Raw genomic sequence first — 18,615 nt, 5'->3', positions numbered from 1 at the left:
GGGGCAGAAATGTTAGTAATCCCTCCCCCTCCCCAAGTTAGTGAGAGGGCCTCAATGTTCATGGAAAACCTGCTTATCTTTGAAGTCCATGAACTTTTTCAAGAGTTATGTGTTTATTTGAAAGGCAGAGCATGAGAGATTCTCCATCTGTTGGCTCACTCCCCAGTTGCCCCCAACAGCCAGGGTTGGACAGACCAAAGTTAAGAGCCATGTGGGTGGCAGGGGCCCAAGTATTTGGGCCAACGTCCACTGCTTTCCAGGTGCACTCACTGGGAGCTGGATTGGAAACAGGACTCAAACTGGCACTCCCACATGGGATGTTGGCATTGCAAGCAGTGGCTTAACTTGCTGCACCACAAAGCCAGCCCCGTCTGTAAGGTGAAGCTAATTCGCACCTCAGCCTGGCTCTTGGGCACTACTCGATCGCCTCCCTGTTGATGGCAAGTGTACCTCTGCTGTAGGGATGAAGGGTCCAAGCTCATTTTTTTTTGACAGGCAGAGTTAGACAGAGAGAGACTGAGAGAAACGTCTTCCTTCCGTTGGTTCACCCCGAAATGCGCTGTGCCGATCCGAAGCCAGGAGCCAGGTACTTCCTCCTGGTCTCCCATGCGGGTGCAGGGCCCAAGCACTTGGGCCATCCTCCACTGCCTTCCCGGGCCAAAGCAGAGAGCTGGACTGGAAGAGGAGCAACCAGGACAGAATCTGGCACCCCAACTGGGACTAGAAACCGGGGTGCCGGCGCCGCAGGCAGAGGATTAGCCTAGTGAGCCACAGCGCCGGCCAGGTCCATGCTCTTGTCTTCAATGCTGAAAGAATTTGAGGGCAAGATGCAGATAAAGGTTAGCAGAGGAGGAAAATTTAATGACAGAGCAAAGGTGCACCCTCGAGGGAGTACAGGCGTGCTCATGGGTGAGCTGCGACTCAAAAATATTGGGGTCACCCCTTTATACGACTTGGCAATGTGGGTGATGGTGCTTTGGGAAGAGTATTCCAGGAGAGGGGAGAGCTCCATGATCAGCAAATGCCTGTTTTTTGGCCTTTTTGGAAATCTTGGAAATGTCATGGAACCAGGTACATGATGGGAGTGGGAGTGTCAGCCATGGTAACTTTACTATTGCTGTAGGTCATTGCAGGACAGTCACCACTCATGGTGGCTATTTTCTGGTGCTGCTTTTGGGCAGCAGCTTTGCTACAATAGCAATCTGGGGTTGCAGGCCATGGGGGTAGTTTTACAGACAACCCTGGGGGAGGGCAAGCTCTCTGGCTCTTTTCTGACTCCTGACGTCTCCTTTACTCAGTCGCCTCTAGCTCTTCTCCTCTTGCTACTGATGCAGTGGAAATACCACAAAAAGAAGGCATTTCCACATTTTGCCCCTGGTAAAATTCTCAGGCTAGCCTAAAGCTGCAGTTCGTACTCTGGTTGCACTTTAACGGTCACCTGGTGAGACTTTTTTTTTCCCCCTCATTTAAGTTTTTATTTAATTGAGGGCAGGGAGGGCGAGCTCCCCTTTTTTGATTCACCCCCGATGCCTATAGCAGTGACCTAGTCCCCAACCTGCAAACCAGGAGCACAATCCAGGTCTTCCAGACAGACAGCAGGAACTCTACTGGAGCTACCATTGCTGCCTTCGAGGGTCTGTGGTTGGAAGGCAGAGTCACCAGCAAGAGCCAGGGAAAGAAAACAGACACTGGTGTGGGAAATGGGCATCACCAAAACCCATCTCAGCTGGCGGCCTCTAATAGCACCGATGCCTGGGTGCCAGCCTCAGAGATTCTAAGTACAGAAGGTAGTTTAGGGATCAGGATTAAAATTCATGCAAGTGGCTTAAATGATCCAAATGTGCAGTCCAGGGAGAGAAAGTTTACTCCAAAATTTCTGCAAATGGGGCTATTTCAAGGGTCAAATTCCACCCAAGGAGCATCAGGCATTAATCACATTCCCATTAGCCACCTAGAAAAGTGAATTCACGTACGCTTGTCAGTGCTGTTGTTCAGAGTGTAGGCTTCCTGTTATTTGTAGATGTATCCTCACAGCCTGATTCAGCATCCCGAGACCATTTGGAAAATGATTACACTCCATCCATCCGATCTTAACAGAATGCTCACTTAAATCCATCCACTGGTTGTTGAATTGAATTGAACTGAATTGAATACTTACCTAGTAGGCTTTGAGAAAACAAAAGCAGCACACTCTGACCCCGTGGGCTCTTTTGAGATTTTTTTGGCGGATGTTCTAGAAGGACAAGCAGGAATGTTATCTGACCTCTCCTAGAAGGACAAGCAGGAATGTTATCTGACCTCTCCTAACAGGAGTCTGTTTACTTGACCCTGGAAGAGGCAGCACAGCTAACAGATGGCTCCGGGGCAAGGGCAAAGAGAAGACTGCAGCACTTAAGCCTTGCTGACTGCTACCAAAATTGCGCTTGACTCCCTCGCTTCAGTGTAATCATCAACCATAACCTGGTTAGTTTTGCCCTTTGTGGTACCTGGCCCACCCCCTCCCCTGGGCAGGACCAGTTTCCTTGCTCTGGTTTGTGTCTTACAGTTCACTTGTCCTTCATCCGAGGATTTGGCCATGCATCCTTTTAGGACGTTCCTCGTGGGTAAGGTCTGTTAACACCTTTGTAGACCTGGCCTCAGCTCCTACTACTCAGCTCTTCCACATTCTAGCAGCTGCATGGCACGCCTTTCAGAGGGAGCACACCGGTTTTGTAAGGGAGAAGAAAGCACTGACTTGCCATTGGCCATAATCAGGAACTACAGGAAGAATGGATGCCCAGCAGCTTTGCCATAGCCACTCCTGTGAAATCCTTAGGGAGGTCATTTTCTTCACCTGTGAACCTCACCGTCTCCTCCGTGCAAGTGGTAGGATCCTAACCCTTGGTCTTGGGAAGCTGCCTTTGATCACTGGATTCTTCCCAAGCTAATCAAACAACTCTTCCACCTCTGCTCTCGGCCCTGAGGATGTACTGACACATGCTTGCATTTCACTCTTTTCCTCCTTTAAAACGGAACAGTCTCTCAGAATCCCCGTTTCTCCTTAAAACATTTGCATTCAGCTTAGAAGGTCCTGGATCGGGACACTCTACAACATTCCCCTCCCCATGTTTCCCCTGTTCTAGAATATTCTCAGCTACCAGGGCAAGACATAAGCCACAATTGTGCAGGACCCATGGTGAGGTTTGTGGTAAGTAATCTGCAACCAATAATAGAGAGTCAATGTTTGCAACAATGTTCTCTGACTCCTAAAGGATCCAAGGACAACTTGCTAATGACCATCACTCACAGGTGTTCCTGTATGACTGAGAGGGAGGGGAGAGGGGAGTCTCAGGAGTCACTTAGAGCACTGCCATGACCTCCAGCCCGTGACATCTATGTCATAGCCTCAGCCAGACCACAGCTACTGTAGACTCTGTGATGGTGATTACATGCTATGGTAGTATTTAATCTGGGTGCACCCAGACAGCTGGATAGGTGAAGTGAAGCTAACAGAAGTCCACAGCCACTGTCCAAAACCATTAGAAAGTGTCAGTCACATCGGGCGTTAACACCTGTCTGATCTTCAATGAACCAAGAAGGTCAAAATTTAATACACAATACCAAGTGTAGTGGAAAACTCCTACCTAACACATTTGACAGGTAAAATATTTCAGATTAGATTTATTCACTCCAGGGCATACTATATTATCTGAGTACTATGCATGTGTTTTATTTTTTTTTAACTTACAATAATCTAGTATAATTTCATAAAATTGCTTAAATCTAAACAATATTTTTTGGTGAAGCACACACTCGTGTTGCCTCTCTGTAGATTACCAAACCATCCCTGGTGATTAATTTAGTGACATGCTGGACTGCCCTCACGTCCAAGTGTGTTCTAAGAAAGAAGCATCTGGGGCTGCTGCTGTGGCGAGGCAGGTAAAGCTGCTGCCTGCAGTGCCAGCATCCCATGTGGGTGCCAGTTTAAGTCTCGGGTGCTCCATTTCCAATCCAGCTCTCTGTTATAGCCTGGGAAAGCAGTAGAAGATGGCAAAAAAAGAGGGGGCCGGTGTTGTGGCACAGTGGGTTAACGCCCTGGTCTGAAGCACCAGCATCCTATATGGGCACTGGTTTGATACCCCGCTGCTCTACTTCTGATCCAGCTCTCTGCTGTGGCTTGGGAAAGCAGTGGAGGATGGCCCAGCTCCTTGGGCCCATGCACCCATGTGGAAGGCCAGGAAGAAACTCCTGGCTCCTGATTGGTGCAGCTCTGGCCATTGCGGCTAGTTGGGGAATAAGCCATCGGAGGGAAGACCTCTCTCTCTGCCTCTCCTCTCTCTGTGTAACTCTTTCAAATAAATAAATAAATCTTTAAAAAAAAAAAAAGATGGCCCAAGTCCTTTGGCTCCTGCATCCACATTAGAGACCCAGAGGAGGCTCCTGGCTTCAGATCGGTGCAGCTCTGGCTGATGCAGCCAACTGGGGAGTGAACCAGCAGATCCGAAGCCAGGAGCCTGGAGCTTCTTCCAGGTCTCCCACGTGGGTGCAAGGGTCCAAGATGGGCCATCTTCCACTGCCTTCCCAGGCCATAGCAGAGAGCTGGATCAGAAGTGGAGCATCCGGGACCTGAACTGGCGCCCACATGGGATGCCGGCACTGCAGGCAGCGCCTTTACCTGCCTTACCACTGTGCTGGCCCTGAATACTCTACTTCTTACAATGCATTTTCTTGAGGCACTTGTATCTTTAGTTGATCCTATTAAGTCGCCAAAAATAGATAAAAACATTGAAAATTTTAGTTTAGCTGGATGAAAGGGAAGGCAGTTCAGGCTGTCATGTACAATTTCAGACTTTGCTTCACTTTTACATTGCTGTGTTATTAGGCAACAGACACTTTCATTAAAAAATTTATTTCACACTTTTATACAAATATCCACAGGTATTTTCTAATCATGAAATAATTTTACAATGCTAGTTAGTATAAAAATGTATCAAATGCAAACAGACCAGTGACTTGACTTGAGATGACATTTTTAACAACTATCAATTTAAATATCATAATACTCTGATTTCCTGGTTGAGCCACCCGTCCCCCCAACCCACCCCGGACATTCATGTTTTTATAACAAAGGTCTATAAACACTGTCAAAATATCATCACCTTCTTAGTAACCTGTAAAGCCCCCTGCATCCGGCTCCCAGTTACCCAAGCAAGAAACTGAGACTTTCAACACTGTTATGACCTGTTTTAGAGAAAATGTTGTAAACAAAATAGCATTTGTAAAACTATCTTTGTGACTGGAAATTCCAAGATTACAAGAATAACATCTTTCTGTATCTCAAGGGTATAAGATTTCAGAAAAGAAAAGGAAAGAAACTCCAGAGCAACAATGTGCTGCTCCAATGCAGCACAGTTGTATTTTTTCTCTTAGAAGACTGAGACACTGTGTAGAACACATCCAAGCAAATTAGCACCTGTTTGCTGCTGGCCCCAACATAACTTAACATTCTGAAGCACAGGACTTAAAAACTCTGCTTTGTATCTATTCGACGTAAAGAGTAGTAACTGCCTTTCCCTCCCCACCCCACCCCCCCACACCATTTTTACAGTTAAAAAACAATCCAAAGTTCTTATTAAAGGGGTCTGGGGCACACAGACAGGGGAGGACACAAAACAAAAAGAGAGAACATCGACGCACGGATGACAGAGCTCCCGTCACCTCTGGGCTCTTGGGAGCCGGGACGTCCCACCGGGGCGGCACTCATTCCGTCTTTCAGTAGTCTCATCATGGATCGCTCTGGATCCACCTTAGGCACTCGCTGCTCCTTTCAAGTCCTAACCTTACAGCATTTGCAGCTGTGAGTTCCTGAAGGTCACAGGGTGGAATTCGGAAATATCACACCGAGCTCCACGCTAAAGAAATATCCAATGTCTGGTAAGAATGAAACCTCTTACACTTAGTCCTATTTCTTAAACATTTTGGGGGGGGGGGTGAGGCCGCCAGGAAGGAGGCGTTCTAATTTACAGGTCAGTTTAAGTTATTAAAACAACTCTCTGGTACATCTATAAAGAATTACTATGTTCTTCTCGTAGTAAAATATAATTTAGGTCTAAGGAATGACTTGCCATGTTCCGATTCTGATTGTTTCAACCTCCCTGAAGAGTAAACTGGACAGTCTTTGGCCTGTTAGTCAATAACAAAATGGCTTGCCAAAACAAAACAAAACAACCTCCCCCCCCCCAAAAAAAAAAAAAAAAAGAAAAAGAAAAAAAATAAATACCATATACAAATAAGTCTAACTAGCATTCAAGTCTGTGGCACCTATGTGTTTTAGTGAAGGGGGAGAATGACCCCTGCATGCATTTCGTGTGAGCCAAGTGTTCACACATCTAGGAATCGGGCAAAGACGGCAGGATGGCCACATCACTGTCTATTGCACATTTAAGACAGCACATTGAAGTGAAACACGACTACGCCGGCGGCACAGTCTCATGCTGTGGGACAGCCAGCCTGGCCAGGGTAGGCAGGGCTGCAGCGGCAGCACCAAGGTTAGCACGGCTCCTGTGTTAGGGCGGGCGCTGGCACATGCCTTCCAGGGCCACGCTAGCAGGATGCCACACACACATGTGGCTGAGCAGGCTCCCCCCAGCACGTGTAAGTCGGCAACACCATAAACAGAGGCAACCTGGAAAGTTAAATTAAGGCAGGTAAAGAAAAATCCACTCCATCAGTCTGAAATTTGGCTGTGCAAAACAGGAGCCTTAAGCTACGTAACAACATCCACAGTTCAGACTGTAGCTTCGTACTGTGTGCAGTCGGTCTGAAATCAACCTGAAGGCATTGAACAGGCTTTTAAATCCGCTTGAATGTCTGAGGTGGAAGGGAAAGAGCATTTGGGTAATGAGAAGCTTTCATTTTTTTCTTTTTTTTTTTGGCCGCCCTAGGAGTAGCTTTCATTCTCATTCCACTTCGTGATCCACTGCTTTTTTTCAAGGTTATCATTGTATTTGTCATCTTTGATTTCTCGCTCTTCTTTCCGGATCCTTACAGCATGGTATCGGGGAATGCTATCATCGTACCTAGAGCGTTTAAAGAATCCACACTGGACAAGGGGAAAGAAACAGAAACAAGTCATTGATTTCAAGACAATCAAGTATACTAGCTGCGACTGTCTAGGCTTTCTCTCTATAGCTATGTCTGGTTTTGGACTAAGGAAAAAAGACACCATTTTCTTTTAAGAAAGAATAGGTCAAGAAGTAACAACAGCCAGTGGGGATAAAGGGAGGCGAGGAGTGAGACTGGAAGAAAAGGCATTTTCCTCTTGTCTCTACTTTTGTGGCAAGAAAGCCATCTCTTAAACAACAACTCAGGAGTTTACGGAACAGGGCTCCCATTTGTTTAAAAAAAAACACAAAAAAATTATATGTAGAAGATCTAATTTTCAGATTACTAGATCATTTGAAGAGTAATTTTTTTAAAAGGTGTAAAGCAAAGATTATTCCATGTCCATCTCCCACTATTAAAATGAAAATCAGTTACAAATACTTTGACAATCTCTGAATAGGCCAGGGTTTAAGAATCATCTTAAGAATCATCTCCTCTCCTTCGAGGCTCTGGTACATGCACTGTATCTCTCATTAGATAGAAAAAAATTTACACTGCCTGGATTTGCTGTTGTGCTTCCAATTAAGCTGTTTCATTCATAAATCGCTGTCCTGCAATAAAATAATTTACTGCAGAGGACTTCAGGAAATTCTCATGACACTGAATTTCAGAGCACATTTTTGTAAAAAGAGACTTTAAATTGCTAATGAATATATTTTATTCCATTTTTTAAAAATAATCTGATCCAAAGTGTATTTTTATTGAGAATACATCTGAAAAATTTAGAATCAGATTGAATTTTTAATGAATAAAATATATGTTTTCTTTTAAAAAACATGTTTTTTAATTTAAAAATGAAGCTCAGGATAAGGAAGACACTCAGAATGCTTGACTAATATGTTTTTTATGTGATACCAACAAGAAGAGAATATTTATGTTGTATGATTTTATGGTATACAAATGCCTGGACAGACAATATTAAGTGCACAGTTATCACTAAATCAATGGCAAAATGGTCCAAGAAGTTTTGTTCTAGGCCATTTCCACATGGACTCATTTATTGTCAGCCAAAGTGCTGACCTATTAAAGATGCAAATTAAGAGTGAAATGTAAGACTGAAAAGGTAACCCCGGGATTCATCAAGACAGTGCCATGGAGTGGAATTACTGGAGTCATTCTATCCTCGTATGTCCACAGAAATGGAAAAAGGAATCACCCACGATTCCTGTTTCCATGGATTTACAAACAGGAGAAACGAAACGTGAATTTAAAATCAACCGAGACCAAGCATTGAATAAAATCTCAGGGAATGTGGAAAATGGTCAAAATCCATTACAATGAATTGAAATAAGATCTTTCAGAGCTTGTTTTATGCTCAAGGTTTGTATACTGAAGGTCACTTTGGTAGAAGACCATAGCTAGCTGGCCATTAGGCCCATCGAGTGGAGCATCATAGTTTCCTGTAATGGTCTTTGACCTGTAAGATTCGCAACAAAAAGGAGGTGCATGCTTAGCCAGCGTAAAACGATTTTCAAGCAACAGGAAAGAGCATTCCAAGCTTCCCTTGCCACTTCATAGCCAGGATAACAAAGGGAGACAGTGAGGACGCCTCTTCATCAAGAGAAACACACATGTTTCCAACATGCAAGAGGTTAATCAGGCACTCGGGACAAGCTTCCATCTCCAGGAATTCCAAAACAGACAAGAAATCTAGGAGGACTTCTTATACATCTTTGAAATTCCACGTCGGATGCTGCACACTGGATTAACAACTGGTGCACTGGGCTCTCAGGGAGGCCTAAAGCCTCCTTTGTGTGTACGAAGATTGCAGTTTTCTTCATTGCTATGGGTGTTGTTTAACACCAAGAACACAAAACAACTCACCTGCAATGAGGGTTCTTTGTGCATTTTTTTAAAAAAAAAAAATTGTGAGCTTTCAAGTGAAATCAATAAACCCAAGCGAGCCAAGCCAGGGTGGACATTTGGAAACATCTGTTAATGGGACACACACAGCAAGCTGTTGCTCTGAAAGTTAGCCACCACAACCACAGCAGGTCCCACAGCTAGCAATTAAAAAACATTGATCAATTACCAATTACAGAAGTAGATCAATATTATGCATCAGAAGTAAGCCTCTCTTTATCAGACGGCTGAGCATGGATCTCAGCCTTGTGATAGGTGGCATCATAATGATCTTTCTTATTTCTCTTGAAGAAACCACACTACAAGGAAGCAAGGTATTTAGTCAACATTACTTAACAAAACATTAGTTGTGGGTAGAAGAGCTAAACAGAAGAACTTCCCAGCTTGTCACCTGTTTTCTATACACAACTTGTTTACAAAAAGATGGCTCTTCACAATCAAATGTGAATCCATGTGGGAGACTGGAGGGAGCTCCTGGCTCCTGGCTTCGGATCAGCCCAGCTGTGGCCATTGTGGCCATTTGGGGAGTGAACCAGCAGAAGGAAGACCTTTCTCTCTGTCTCTCCCTCTGTTACTGTCTGTAACTCTACCTCTCAAATAAATAAATAAAATCTTTTAAAAAAAAAAAAAAAGTGAATAGCAGCTGCACTGTGTAACAGTAGGGCCAGCGTTCAACACGCTCTGTCACCAGGGGTCACTGGTCAGTGACAGGGATGACACCAGTCAAGGGTCAGGTTTTCAGAAACCCTAAGGACAAATCATCCTAAAAAGGAAACTTCATGCACATTTGATCAGAGCATTTTTAGGGGAGGGGGTTTCTTCCTGCAGAGAACACAGACCCTAAAAGAGGCCACTGACTTCGGAAATTTGAGACAAATGTTAGAAATCGATTCTCTTAAGTAAAAGTTAGCACAGGTCCAAATGAAATGTACCCAGACGGCAAGTGTTTCTCTGTCTTTTGTAGCAAGTTTCATTGACCAAATGCCATCTACCTGAGGCCTTTGGACCTGTGGGGTGAATCACAATACAAATTCAAATACACTGCCATGAAGAAATGATTGCTGTTATTTTCCCAAATACCATATCACCCTGTAACCCTTAGACAGCAGGAACCCATGCTCCTCAGGTTAGGTCACTCTAAATGAGGATCACAGTATAATTCTACTTTCCACTAGAATTCCCTTCATTCAACAACGGAGAACTTTTCCAATTTATCTTTATCCGGTTCATAAGGCCATGAACAGCCTTTTGAAATATACCATTGGTCAAATAAATCTCTCCTGTGAAATCCTGCTTCCTACTCTTGCAACTCATGATGGTAAAGAGTCAGCTTCACTTTGGATGCTAAACTACATGCGGCTATTCAAATTTAAACTAAAACAAAAATACAATGCCTCCATGGCACCAGTCATATTCCAAGCCCTCAACAGATGCGTGACCAGCGGCTCCCACACTGGGCAGCACAGCTCCAGACACTTCCATCATTACAGAAAGTTTTCGTGGGCAGTGCTGATCTAGACTATGTGAATATTCACTTGTGACTCTCAATATAACACACAGTGAATGCCCCAGCCAACTGCACAGTACCGTGCTAGAAAACAGGGTTGGAAGAAGGCTGAATCAGGGACCGGAGTCCTGGGTTCTGCCTCTAGTTGGCAACATTCTTAATAACCTCGAGCTCAAGTATCTCTGCCCACAAAGTAAAGGTGACTGCCCCAGCCCAGAGAATTCTTTAACCTACAAGCAAAATTTGCACAGAATCCTGATACCTAAAGCAGACAAAAATCAGAAGTACTCTGGATGAGGAGGGGATCGCTCACTGCTTTAAGTTTTACCACCTACACAGCTGCACGACCAATTTAAAGGTCACTGATGGTCCAGTGATTACGACTGCTCGGGATGCACACATCCCAAATCTGAGTGACTGCTCTCAAGTCCAGCTCTGCCTGCAATGCAGCTTCCTGCTATTGCACACCCTGTGAGGCAGCGGGTGATGGCTTAAGCGTTTGAGTCCCTGCCACCCGCAAGGGAGACCTAGATTGAGCTCCAGGCTCCTGGCTTTGACATGGCCCAGCCCTGGCTGTTGCAGGCATTTAGGAAGTGGGCCAGCAGATGGAAGATCTCTCTCATTCTCTCTCAGTGTGTCTCTGCATTTCAAATAATAAAAAGAAATTTTAATCCACAATGTAAACTTCTTGTGGTTAGTTAAAAAAATCAAAACAAAGAAAGGCCATTGAATTAGAATCCTTTATAACTTTACCATATAAAAAATAATTCAGCTTAAGAAATAAGAGTACAAAATAATAATTTTCATGCTGTGGCTACAGAAATTATTTGATTATCTTACAGTTCCTTTGAGTGAGATTCTGGATATTTTAGAACTTCAAAAAAGCCCTCAAACACAATGAGATCATCTAGGCAAATCCACTCATTGGATAGCTAAGGCAAAACAGAGCCCCAGGGAGCCCTAATGTTGGTTTGCCCAACATTATACACAGCTTGGGTTTCTTAACTTTCAGCCTACTGTTACATCTCAGTGAGGACTAAAGACTGCCAGTGAGACCTTCCATGAAGGAGCCTGGCCTTGCGATCTTGATGAGACCATCTTAACAGAGCCAACCACGAGTTTAGCTTTTGATACCAAAATAATTCTCATGTCACTTCCCCTGTCGGCTGGCTGTGCTCATCAGAAGAACCTATTACTGGAATCAACACCAGAGATCAAACAGCTAGAACCCCATGCCCAAGGACATGAAAAGGATGGTTTGAACCTAGAGGATACTTGGTGGGTGTGCCCAAAATGCTCTGGACCTCATAATGTGTGCCAGAATTTTTGGCATTTTAGAAAATCACACACTGTAGACACAATTCCACCATAATAAAATGTTAGTATTTCTGCAGTGAAGCTCAGAATAAAGAATTAAAACTACATATAGCCCTTGCTCACATCATGTCAGGTTTTGCTGCTAAATAAGTCATAGCTTTTTTGAATTTGGAATTGCAGATAAGGGACTTCCATTCATCTCTGGGAGTAATTCAGAATCAATAGGCTGCAATGTCTGGCAACAAGAACTGGTATTCATCTCGCCTCCTTTTCAGAATGTGAACTATTTACAGGTAGTAAGAAGCAGGGGGAAATTTTTACATTTTGTTTGTAGTCAAAGGACCACATTCTAATGAGAACCATCAATCATAGGGAGTCAGACTCTTCAAAATGGAGTTGGAAGAGAATGCACAATTTCCACGAACTTTCTGAAGACCCCTGGTGTCTGACAGGGGCTACGCTGTCAGCCATGCCCTGCTAGCTTTGATCTAGCTGCAGGACTAACTCCTCAGCAGCTTCTACCAACACCTCTTTACAAAAGCTGAAACTGGCTGGGTTATGGATTCAGATTCATCTAACACCTGGCAACTTGGCTTACAGTCCAGTCTCTAACCTCAGGTGAAAAAAATGTTATAATAGCAAAATTAAACTACTTATTTGCCAACAAACACGCTAAACTATAGTCATTCATTAAGGAAACATCACATAATTTATAAAAAAAATACAAAATAAATATAAACTATCAGGTAGGCAGCTGCTCTTTGTAAAAATTCTCTTGAATTTGCTGTCAGAAAAGTTTCAAAATAAAATTTTGAGAGGGAAAAAAAGCAATGAGAAAGAAAGGAAAAACATACTATGGGTTTAATTCACATTTTTAAGACATGAAAAAAAGTTTGTATCATGAAACTCACATGGCAGGCGTGACTTACCTTCCACAGAGCGAGCACTAACAGAGCAAGCATCAAAATCCCAACAAGAATAGCCACAAGGATGATCCACCAGGGTACTCCTGAGTACTGAGCTACAGTCTTGGAGGGAAACACAGTCACACGCACCTGTAAGGCATACAGGAAAGCAATGTCACAATCACCCCGGGAAAGAGTTAACACCAGGGGTTTGGGGTTCTAACTCTAAACTCATTGTGGACAACGAGGGCTAGGGACCTATGAGATGACCTTCAGAGGCACGATCCTTCTTTCTTCCAGAACGATCTCTTCCCAGAAATGAGCCAGTTTCTTTGATAACTTACCTTCTCTAAAAAAACTTTTGATATCAACGAAAGTAGAGAAAACTATATAATGAACCACTCAACAATGAGACAATGATCAAAACATAGGCAATCCTGTTTTATCTGCATCACTGGGTATCATTGATAACGGTCACACTTTCAAATCGTTTTTCAGCAATGGAGAGAAAAGGCCCAGCTTATGCACAATTAGCCTCCACTCCTCATGCAGATTTTAAAGATGCTGTGAAACACCAACACGGGATGGAGCTGCATGGCTGATACCCTATAGTAAAACCACTTTTAATCAAAGACCCTCTTACACAGCACAATTTCCTGAAGTGGCTTCCTGCCATCCTCTACAAAAATGTGCCTTTATGAACTGGATGCCCTCATGTATTCAGGGGCAGCCGATGATAAGCTGAAGCTCCAAAGCTTTGATAGTCAGTATATAGAAATTAAATGGGCATAGTGTTTACTCAGAAACTTAGAAAGTTACTTTTGACAACTTGTTACAAGTCAATTATGCCCATTAACACACGTGCATTACGAGTAAAAGAAGACCATCACAGTTCAAGGACTTCAATGACTGATGCCGGAGACTATTTCTCTAAGCACCCAAACCAAGATCCTGATGGCTGCTAGGAATGATTTTGCAGATGACACTGATCAGAGATCTCTGGGCTTGAAGTTGCTGATCTTTGTTTAACTGTTTGAGTCAATGTCTTTTTAGAAAATTATTTATTAGAGAGAGGGATACACAGACAGAAAGAGATCTCCCGACTGCTGGTTCGCTCCCCAAGTCCCCACAACAGCCGGGGCTGGGCTGGGCCAGGCTGAAACCAGGAGCCAGGAGCTCCATCCAGGCTGCCTGTGTGGGTGGCACAGACCCAACTACTGAAGCAGTCACCTGCTGCCTTCCAGGAAATGCATTAGGATGAAGTTGGAACAGGGAGCAGAGCCAAAACTCAAACCCAGCATTCTGATTTGGGATGCAGGTGTCTCCCAAGCAGCATCTTAACTGCTGCCCCAAATGCTTGCCCCCATTAATAGTGTAAGCAAAACTTCAAGGGAAGAGTTACCTCCTGAGAAATGACTCCGGTCACGTGTTCCAGATTAGCACAGAGCCCTGGATGCCGCCTAAGACACCTCTGTGTCCGCACTGCACCGAGCGTTCTTTCCTCTAGCACAACTCTTTTTTTTTTTTTTTTTTTTTAAATTTTTGACAGGCAGAGTGGACAATGAGAGAGAGAGACAGAGAGAAAGGTCTTCCTTTTGCCGTTGGTTCACCCTCCAATGGCCATCGCGGCCGGCGCACCGCGCTGATCCAAAGCCAGGAGCCAGGTGCTTCTCCTGGTCTCCCATTTGGGTGCAGGGCCCAAGGACTTGGGCCATCCTCCACTGCCTTCCCGGGCCACAGCAGAGAGCTGGCCTGGAAGAGGGGCAACCGGGATAGAATCCGGCGCTCTGACTGGGACTAGAACCCGGGGTGCCGGCACCACAGGTGGAGGATTAGCCAAGTGAGCCACGGCGCCAGCCCGAACCTCATTTAACTTTGCTTCCCCCACACGGTGCTGTCTTTGGGGCAGGGTAGCTGTGTGGAAGGGCCAGTCTCATTTACATTAATTTAATTCTCATAAACCAGAATTGAGATCATAAATGGCTGACAGTATATTTTTCTTTGACAGTCTAAGACTGCCTTGCGTGGTTAAATAAATTACTGGATTTATTGGAGAAAAAAAAAAAAGTTCTGGGGGCTGGGGTTCTGGCGTACAGGGTAAAGCCGCAGCCTATGGCACCAGCATCCCAAATGGGTACCAGTTCATGTCCCAGCCACTCTACTAACAATCCAGCTCCCAGCTAATGGCCTGGGAAGGCAATGGAAGATGGCTCAAGTGCTTGGGCTCCTGCCACCCATATGGGAGACCTGAATGAAGCTCCTGGCTCTAGTCTGGCCCAGCAGGGGCCGTTGTGGCCATCTGGGGAGTGAACCAGCAGACAAAAGATCTCTTTCTCTCTCCCCCCTTTCTATAAATCTTTCAGATGAACAAATAAATCATTAAAAAACAGTGAGTTCTGGTAAATGCGGCAGTGGAGAGGGGAGACTGGCCCGGAGCAAGGGGAATCAGCCTCACTGTTAGAGTCACATCCTGCACCTCTGCCTCTACACAGCTGATAATAGAGGGACTCTCTCCCATAAACGGCTGCCACCAACAGTCTAAGGGGTGACCAGGATCATTTTTAATTCTGCAATGTAGGGTGGCGTGGTAGACTGAAGGGAGGGACTCCAGCAGAATCTCCAAGCCCCAGGTCTGGCTCCCATGCAAACGAGAGATTGGAGTCCGTTAGATGCTACTCAAGGACTGAAGTCAGGGGCCAGTGCTGCTGCACAGCGGGTGAAGCCACTGCCTGCAGTGCTGTTGGTATCCTGTATCAGACTGCAAGTTCCAGTCGTGGCTGTGCCACTCCTGCTCATGTCCTGGGAAGGCAGCAGGTGATGGCTTAAGTACTTGGGCCTCTGCCCCCATGTAGGAGACAGGGATGGAGTTCCTGGCTCCTGGCTTTGCTCTGGCTGTTGTGGGCATTTGCAGAATGAACCACTGCTTCTCTCTGTTGTCACTCTGCTTTTCCAATAAATAATATTTTTAAAGGACTAAAGCCAGGGCCAGGGCTCCCCACACATTTAAGGCGAATGTGCTCTGGGATCTGGGACGCTGAGGCGAGTCAGCGGGATTTTACCATTTGTTTACTTCAGCTGTCAACTTAAATTTCTTCAGCTAGGACTGGGGCTAAGTGGGCTGTGATTCCCAGAGCTGTCTAGAAGCCTTGTGTCACCTTGTCATGGCAACCATGACAGATGACCAATAACAACTTTTTTGTTTTTTTAAGGATTTATTTATTTTTATTTGAAAGGCAGAGTTTCAGAGAGGCAGAGACAGAGAGAGACAGAGAGAAAGAGAGAGGTCTTCCATCTGCTGGTTCACTCTCCAAATGGCTGCAACAGCCAGAGCTGGGCCGATCCAAAGCCAGAATCCAGGAGCTTCTTCCAGGTCTCCCACATGGGTGCAGGAGACCAAGCACATGGGCCATCTTCTACTGCTTTCTCAGGCCATAAGCAGAGAGCTGGATCACAAGTGGAGCAGCCGGGACTAGAACCAGCGCCCATACGGGATGCCAGCACTGCAGGTGGCGGCTTTACCCTCTGTGTCACAGCACCGGCCTCCCAGCGACAACTTAAGGTGGGTGGAACTACTGCAGAGCTTTACAACTCCAAAAACCACCCTTCCCCTTTGGGTTCATTAAACTTCAGGCGTTTCCATGGAGATGACCGGTGCATGTGGACTTCACCCCTCATGCACCCACAAGGGAAAAGAGACTTCAATTCTACTGAGGCATTAAATTTCCCCCACCAGTGAGCAGCACTTGGAGTACATGAGCTTGCCAGCTGCCAAAATACTTTCCCTAGGCAGTTCTGCAATGCAATACTCTCCGCTCCTACTGAACATCAGCATACCCAATCCATTCCTAATGAGTGTCCCTCTCACAAGAAACTGTCTTATAAAAGGATTCAGGGCCGGCGCCGCGGTTCAATAGGCTAATCCTCAGCCTTGCGGCGCAGGCACACCGGGTTCTAGTCCCAGTCGGGGCGCTGGATTCTGTCCCGGTTGCCCCTCTTCCAGGCCAGCTCTCTGCTATGGCCCGGGAAGGCAGTGGAGGATGGCCCAAGTGCTTGGGCCCTGCACCCCATAGGAGACCAGGAGAAGCACCTGGCTCCTGGCTTCGGATCAGCACAGCGCACCAGCCATTGGAGGGTGAACCAACGGCAAAGGAAGACCTTTCTCTCTGTCTCTCTCTTACTGTCCACTCTGCCTGTCAAAAAAAAAAAAAAAAAAAAAAGGATTCATAGCTCCAGTTCTCCCCTGAATTTAGAGACAAAAAAGATCTCAAGGGGCCAGCATTTTAGTGTGGCGGGTTAAGCCGCCACCTGTAATGCCAGCATCCCAAATGGGCTCCAGTTCCTGTCCTAGCTGCTCCACTTCTGATCCAGCTCCCTGCTGATGGCCTAGAGAAAGCAGTGGAGGATGGCCCAGGTATCTGGGTACCTGCTACTTATGTTGGAGACCTGAAAGAAGCTCCTGGCTCCTGGCTTTGGCCTGGCCCAGTCCTGACCATTGCAGCCATCTGTGTAGTGAAACAGTGGATGGAAGACCTCTCTCTGTGTGACTCTCTCTCTGTAACCCTGACTTGTAAATAAGTAAATAAATCTTAAAAATAAATAAAAAATAAAGATCTTATTTCCCTGAAGAATGAGGTGGTTATTTTTACCTATCTTATTTCCTTTTCTCTTTGGCAGCCAGGAAACGTGGATGAAGATGGTGTCTACCACAGGAAAGACAGATATGCCTTTAACAGGCGTTTGTTAGCTGGATGCACTAAATGGATGTTAAAATGTAACCATCTTACTACTAGGTTCAATTACGCAACTTTTGTTCTGACTCTGGTATGACAGTGTCTTAATTTACAAGTGTTTTTGTTGGGCAGGTATTTGGCTGAGAGGTCAAGACACCCTCATCCCATATTAGAGTGCCTGGCCCAGACACCGGACTCCAGTTCCTGCTAATGCAGACTCCGGGAGTCAGCAGGTGATGGCTCATGCAACTGGGTTCCTGTCACCCATGTGGGAGACCTGGTTTGAGGTCCTGACTCCCGGTTTTGGCTCTACCCAGTCCCAACCATTTGATGAGTGAACCAGCAGATGGAAGCACTCTCTCTCTCTGCAACTCAGAAACCAAAAATTAAAATGTTTTATTAAGAAGTAAACACAAAGCTGTTAAAATTGGTGAAAGAAACAAGTTTTTTCTTTCCCTTTTTTTTTTTTAAAGCAAAAAGAAGTTTCGGTAGTCAGACCAAGAGGCAAGACTGAATTACTCAACTTCCTCTGCTTCCATCTCCAAAGACAATTATCTTTAGACAGGAAAGGATAGATAAAACCAAGATAAAGATGAAATTGTAAGCCATTAGTCAAAGAATAACAAAGGAAGGCATTCTGACACTTGAATTCAACTCACATCTTCAGGTCCAGAAAAACTGCACCTTGAGATGAAGAAGAATGCAGATACGATATCTGGGCTATTGTATCTCGGAAATCACAGAAAATAGAAGCATCAGAGGACCGGAGATGAGAAAATGTCTCCATTTTCAAAAGAAATAGGTTCTAGATGTGACACCAAGGATCACAGTAAAGATCTCACTTCCCATTAGGCACGAGTTCTCCCAAGTCTTAAGAACATAAAATGCCCAAGACAGCCTCAGTTCCATTTGTGAGCCAGCCACTAGATGGGACACCAGGCCCCTAGGGGTCCTGAGAGCCAGGCTCGGGCTCAGCTCCACTGGCGGTCTGTGACCCTGAGGGAGGGACAACCTTCTCTGGGCTGTTTCCTCATCTGAGTTTGGGATTTGGAGACTTAATGGGAATCAAGTGTCACAAAGTCAAAACCCAGGAGCCCTGGGGTCAGACCTCTATGCACTTCAAGCCTGGACCCCAAATGACATCCCTCGG

General features: G+C 45.3%; 1 protein-coding gene across 2 annotated transcripts in view; it reads right to left on the bottom strand.

Annotated features, from left to right (window-relative positions):
• Nucleotides 1-4,793: 4,793 nt before the first annotated feature.
• ITGA6 (integrin subunit alpha 6) overlaps nucleotides 4,794-18,615 on the bottom strand; it is an 81,726-nt gene continuing 67,904 nt past the window's right edge. The window contains exons 24-26 of one of the 2 annotated variants that reach the window (XM_062187804.1): nucleotides 12,760-12,885; nucleotides 9,176-9,305; nucleotides 6,954-7,081 (exon numbers count right to left, since the gene is read on the bottom strand). In XM_062187804.1, coding sequence (XP_062043788.1) covers nucleotides 9,198-9,305; nucleotides 12,760-12,885 — 234 coding nt within the window. In that variant the 3' untranslated portion in view covers nucleotides 6,954-7,081; nucleotides 9,176-9,197. Of the gene's footprint in view, nucleotides 7,082-9,175; nucleotides 9,306-12,759; nucleotides 12,886-18,615 lie in introns of both variants that reach the window. The other variant, XM_062187803.1, reaches the window with a different exon arrangement.

Source organism: Lepus europaeus, chromosome 1 (assembly GCF_033115175.1).
Source record: "Lepus europaeus isolate LE1 chromosome 1, mLepTim1.pri, whole genome shotgun sequence".
NCBI lineage: Eukaryota > Metazoa > Chordata > Mammalia > Lagomorpha > Leporidae > Lepus > Lepus europaeus.
Note: the sequence above shows the minus strand (reverse complement) of the source record. Positions and strands in the feature narration are given on the sequence as shown.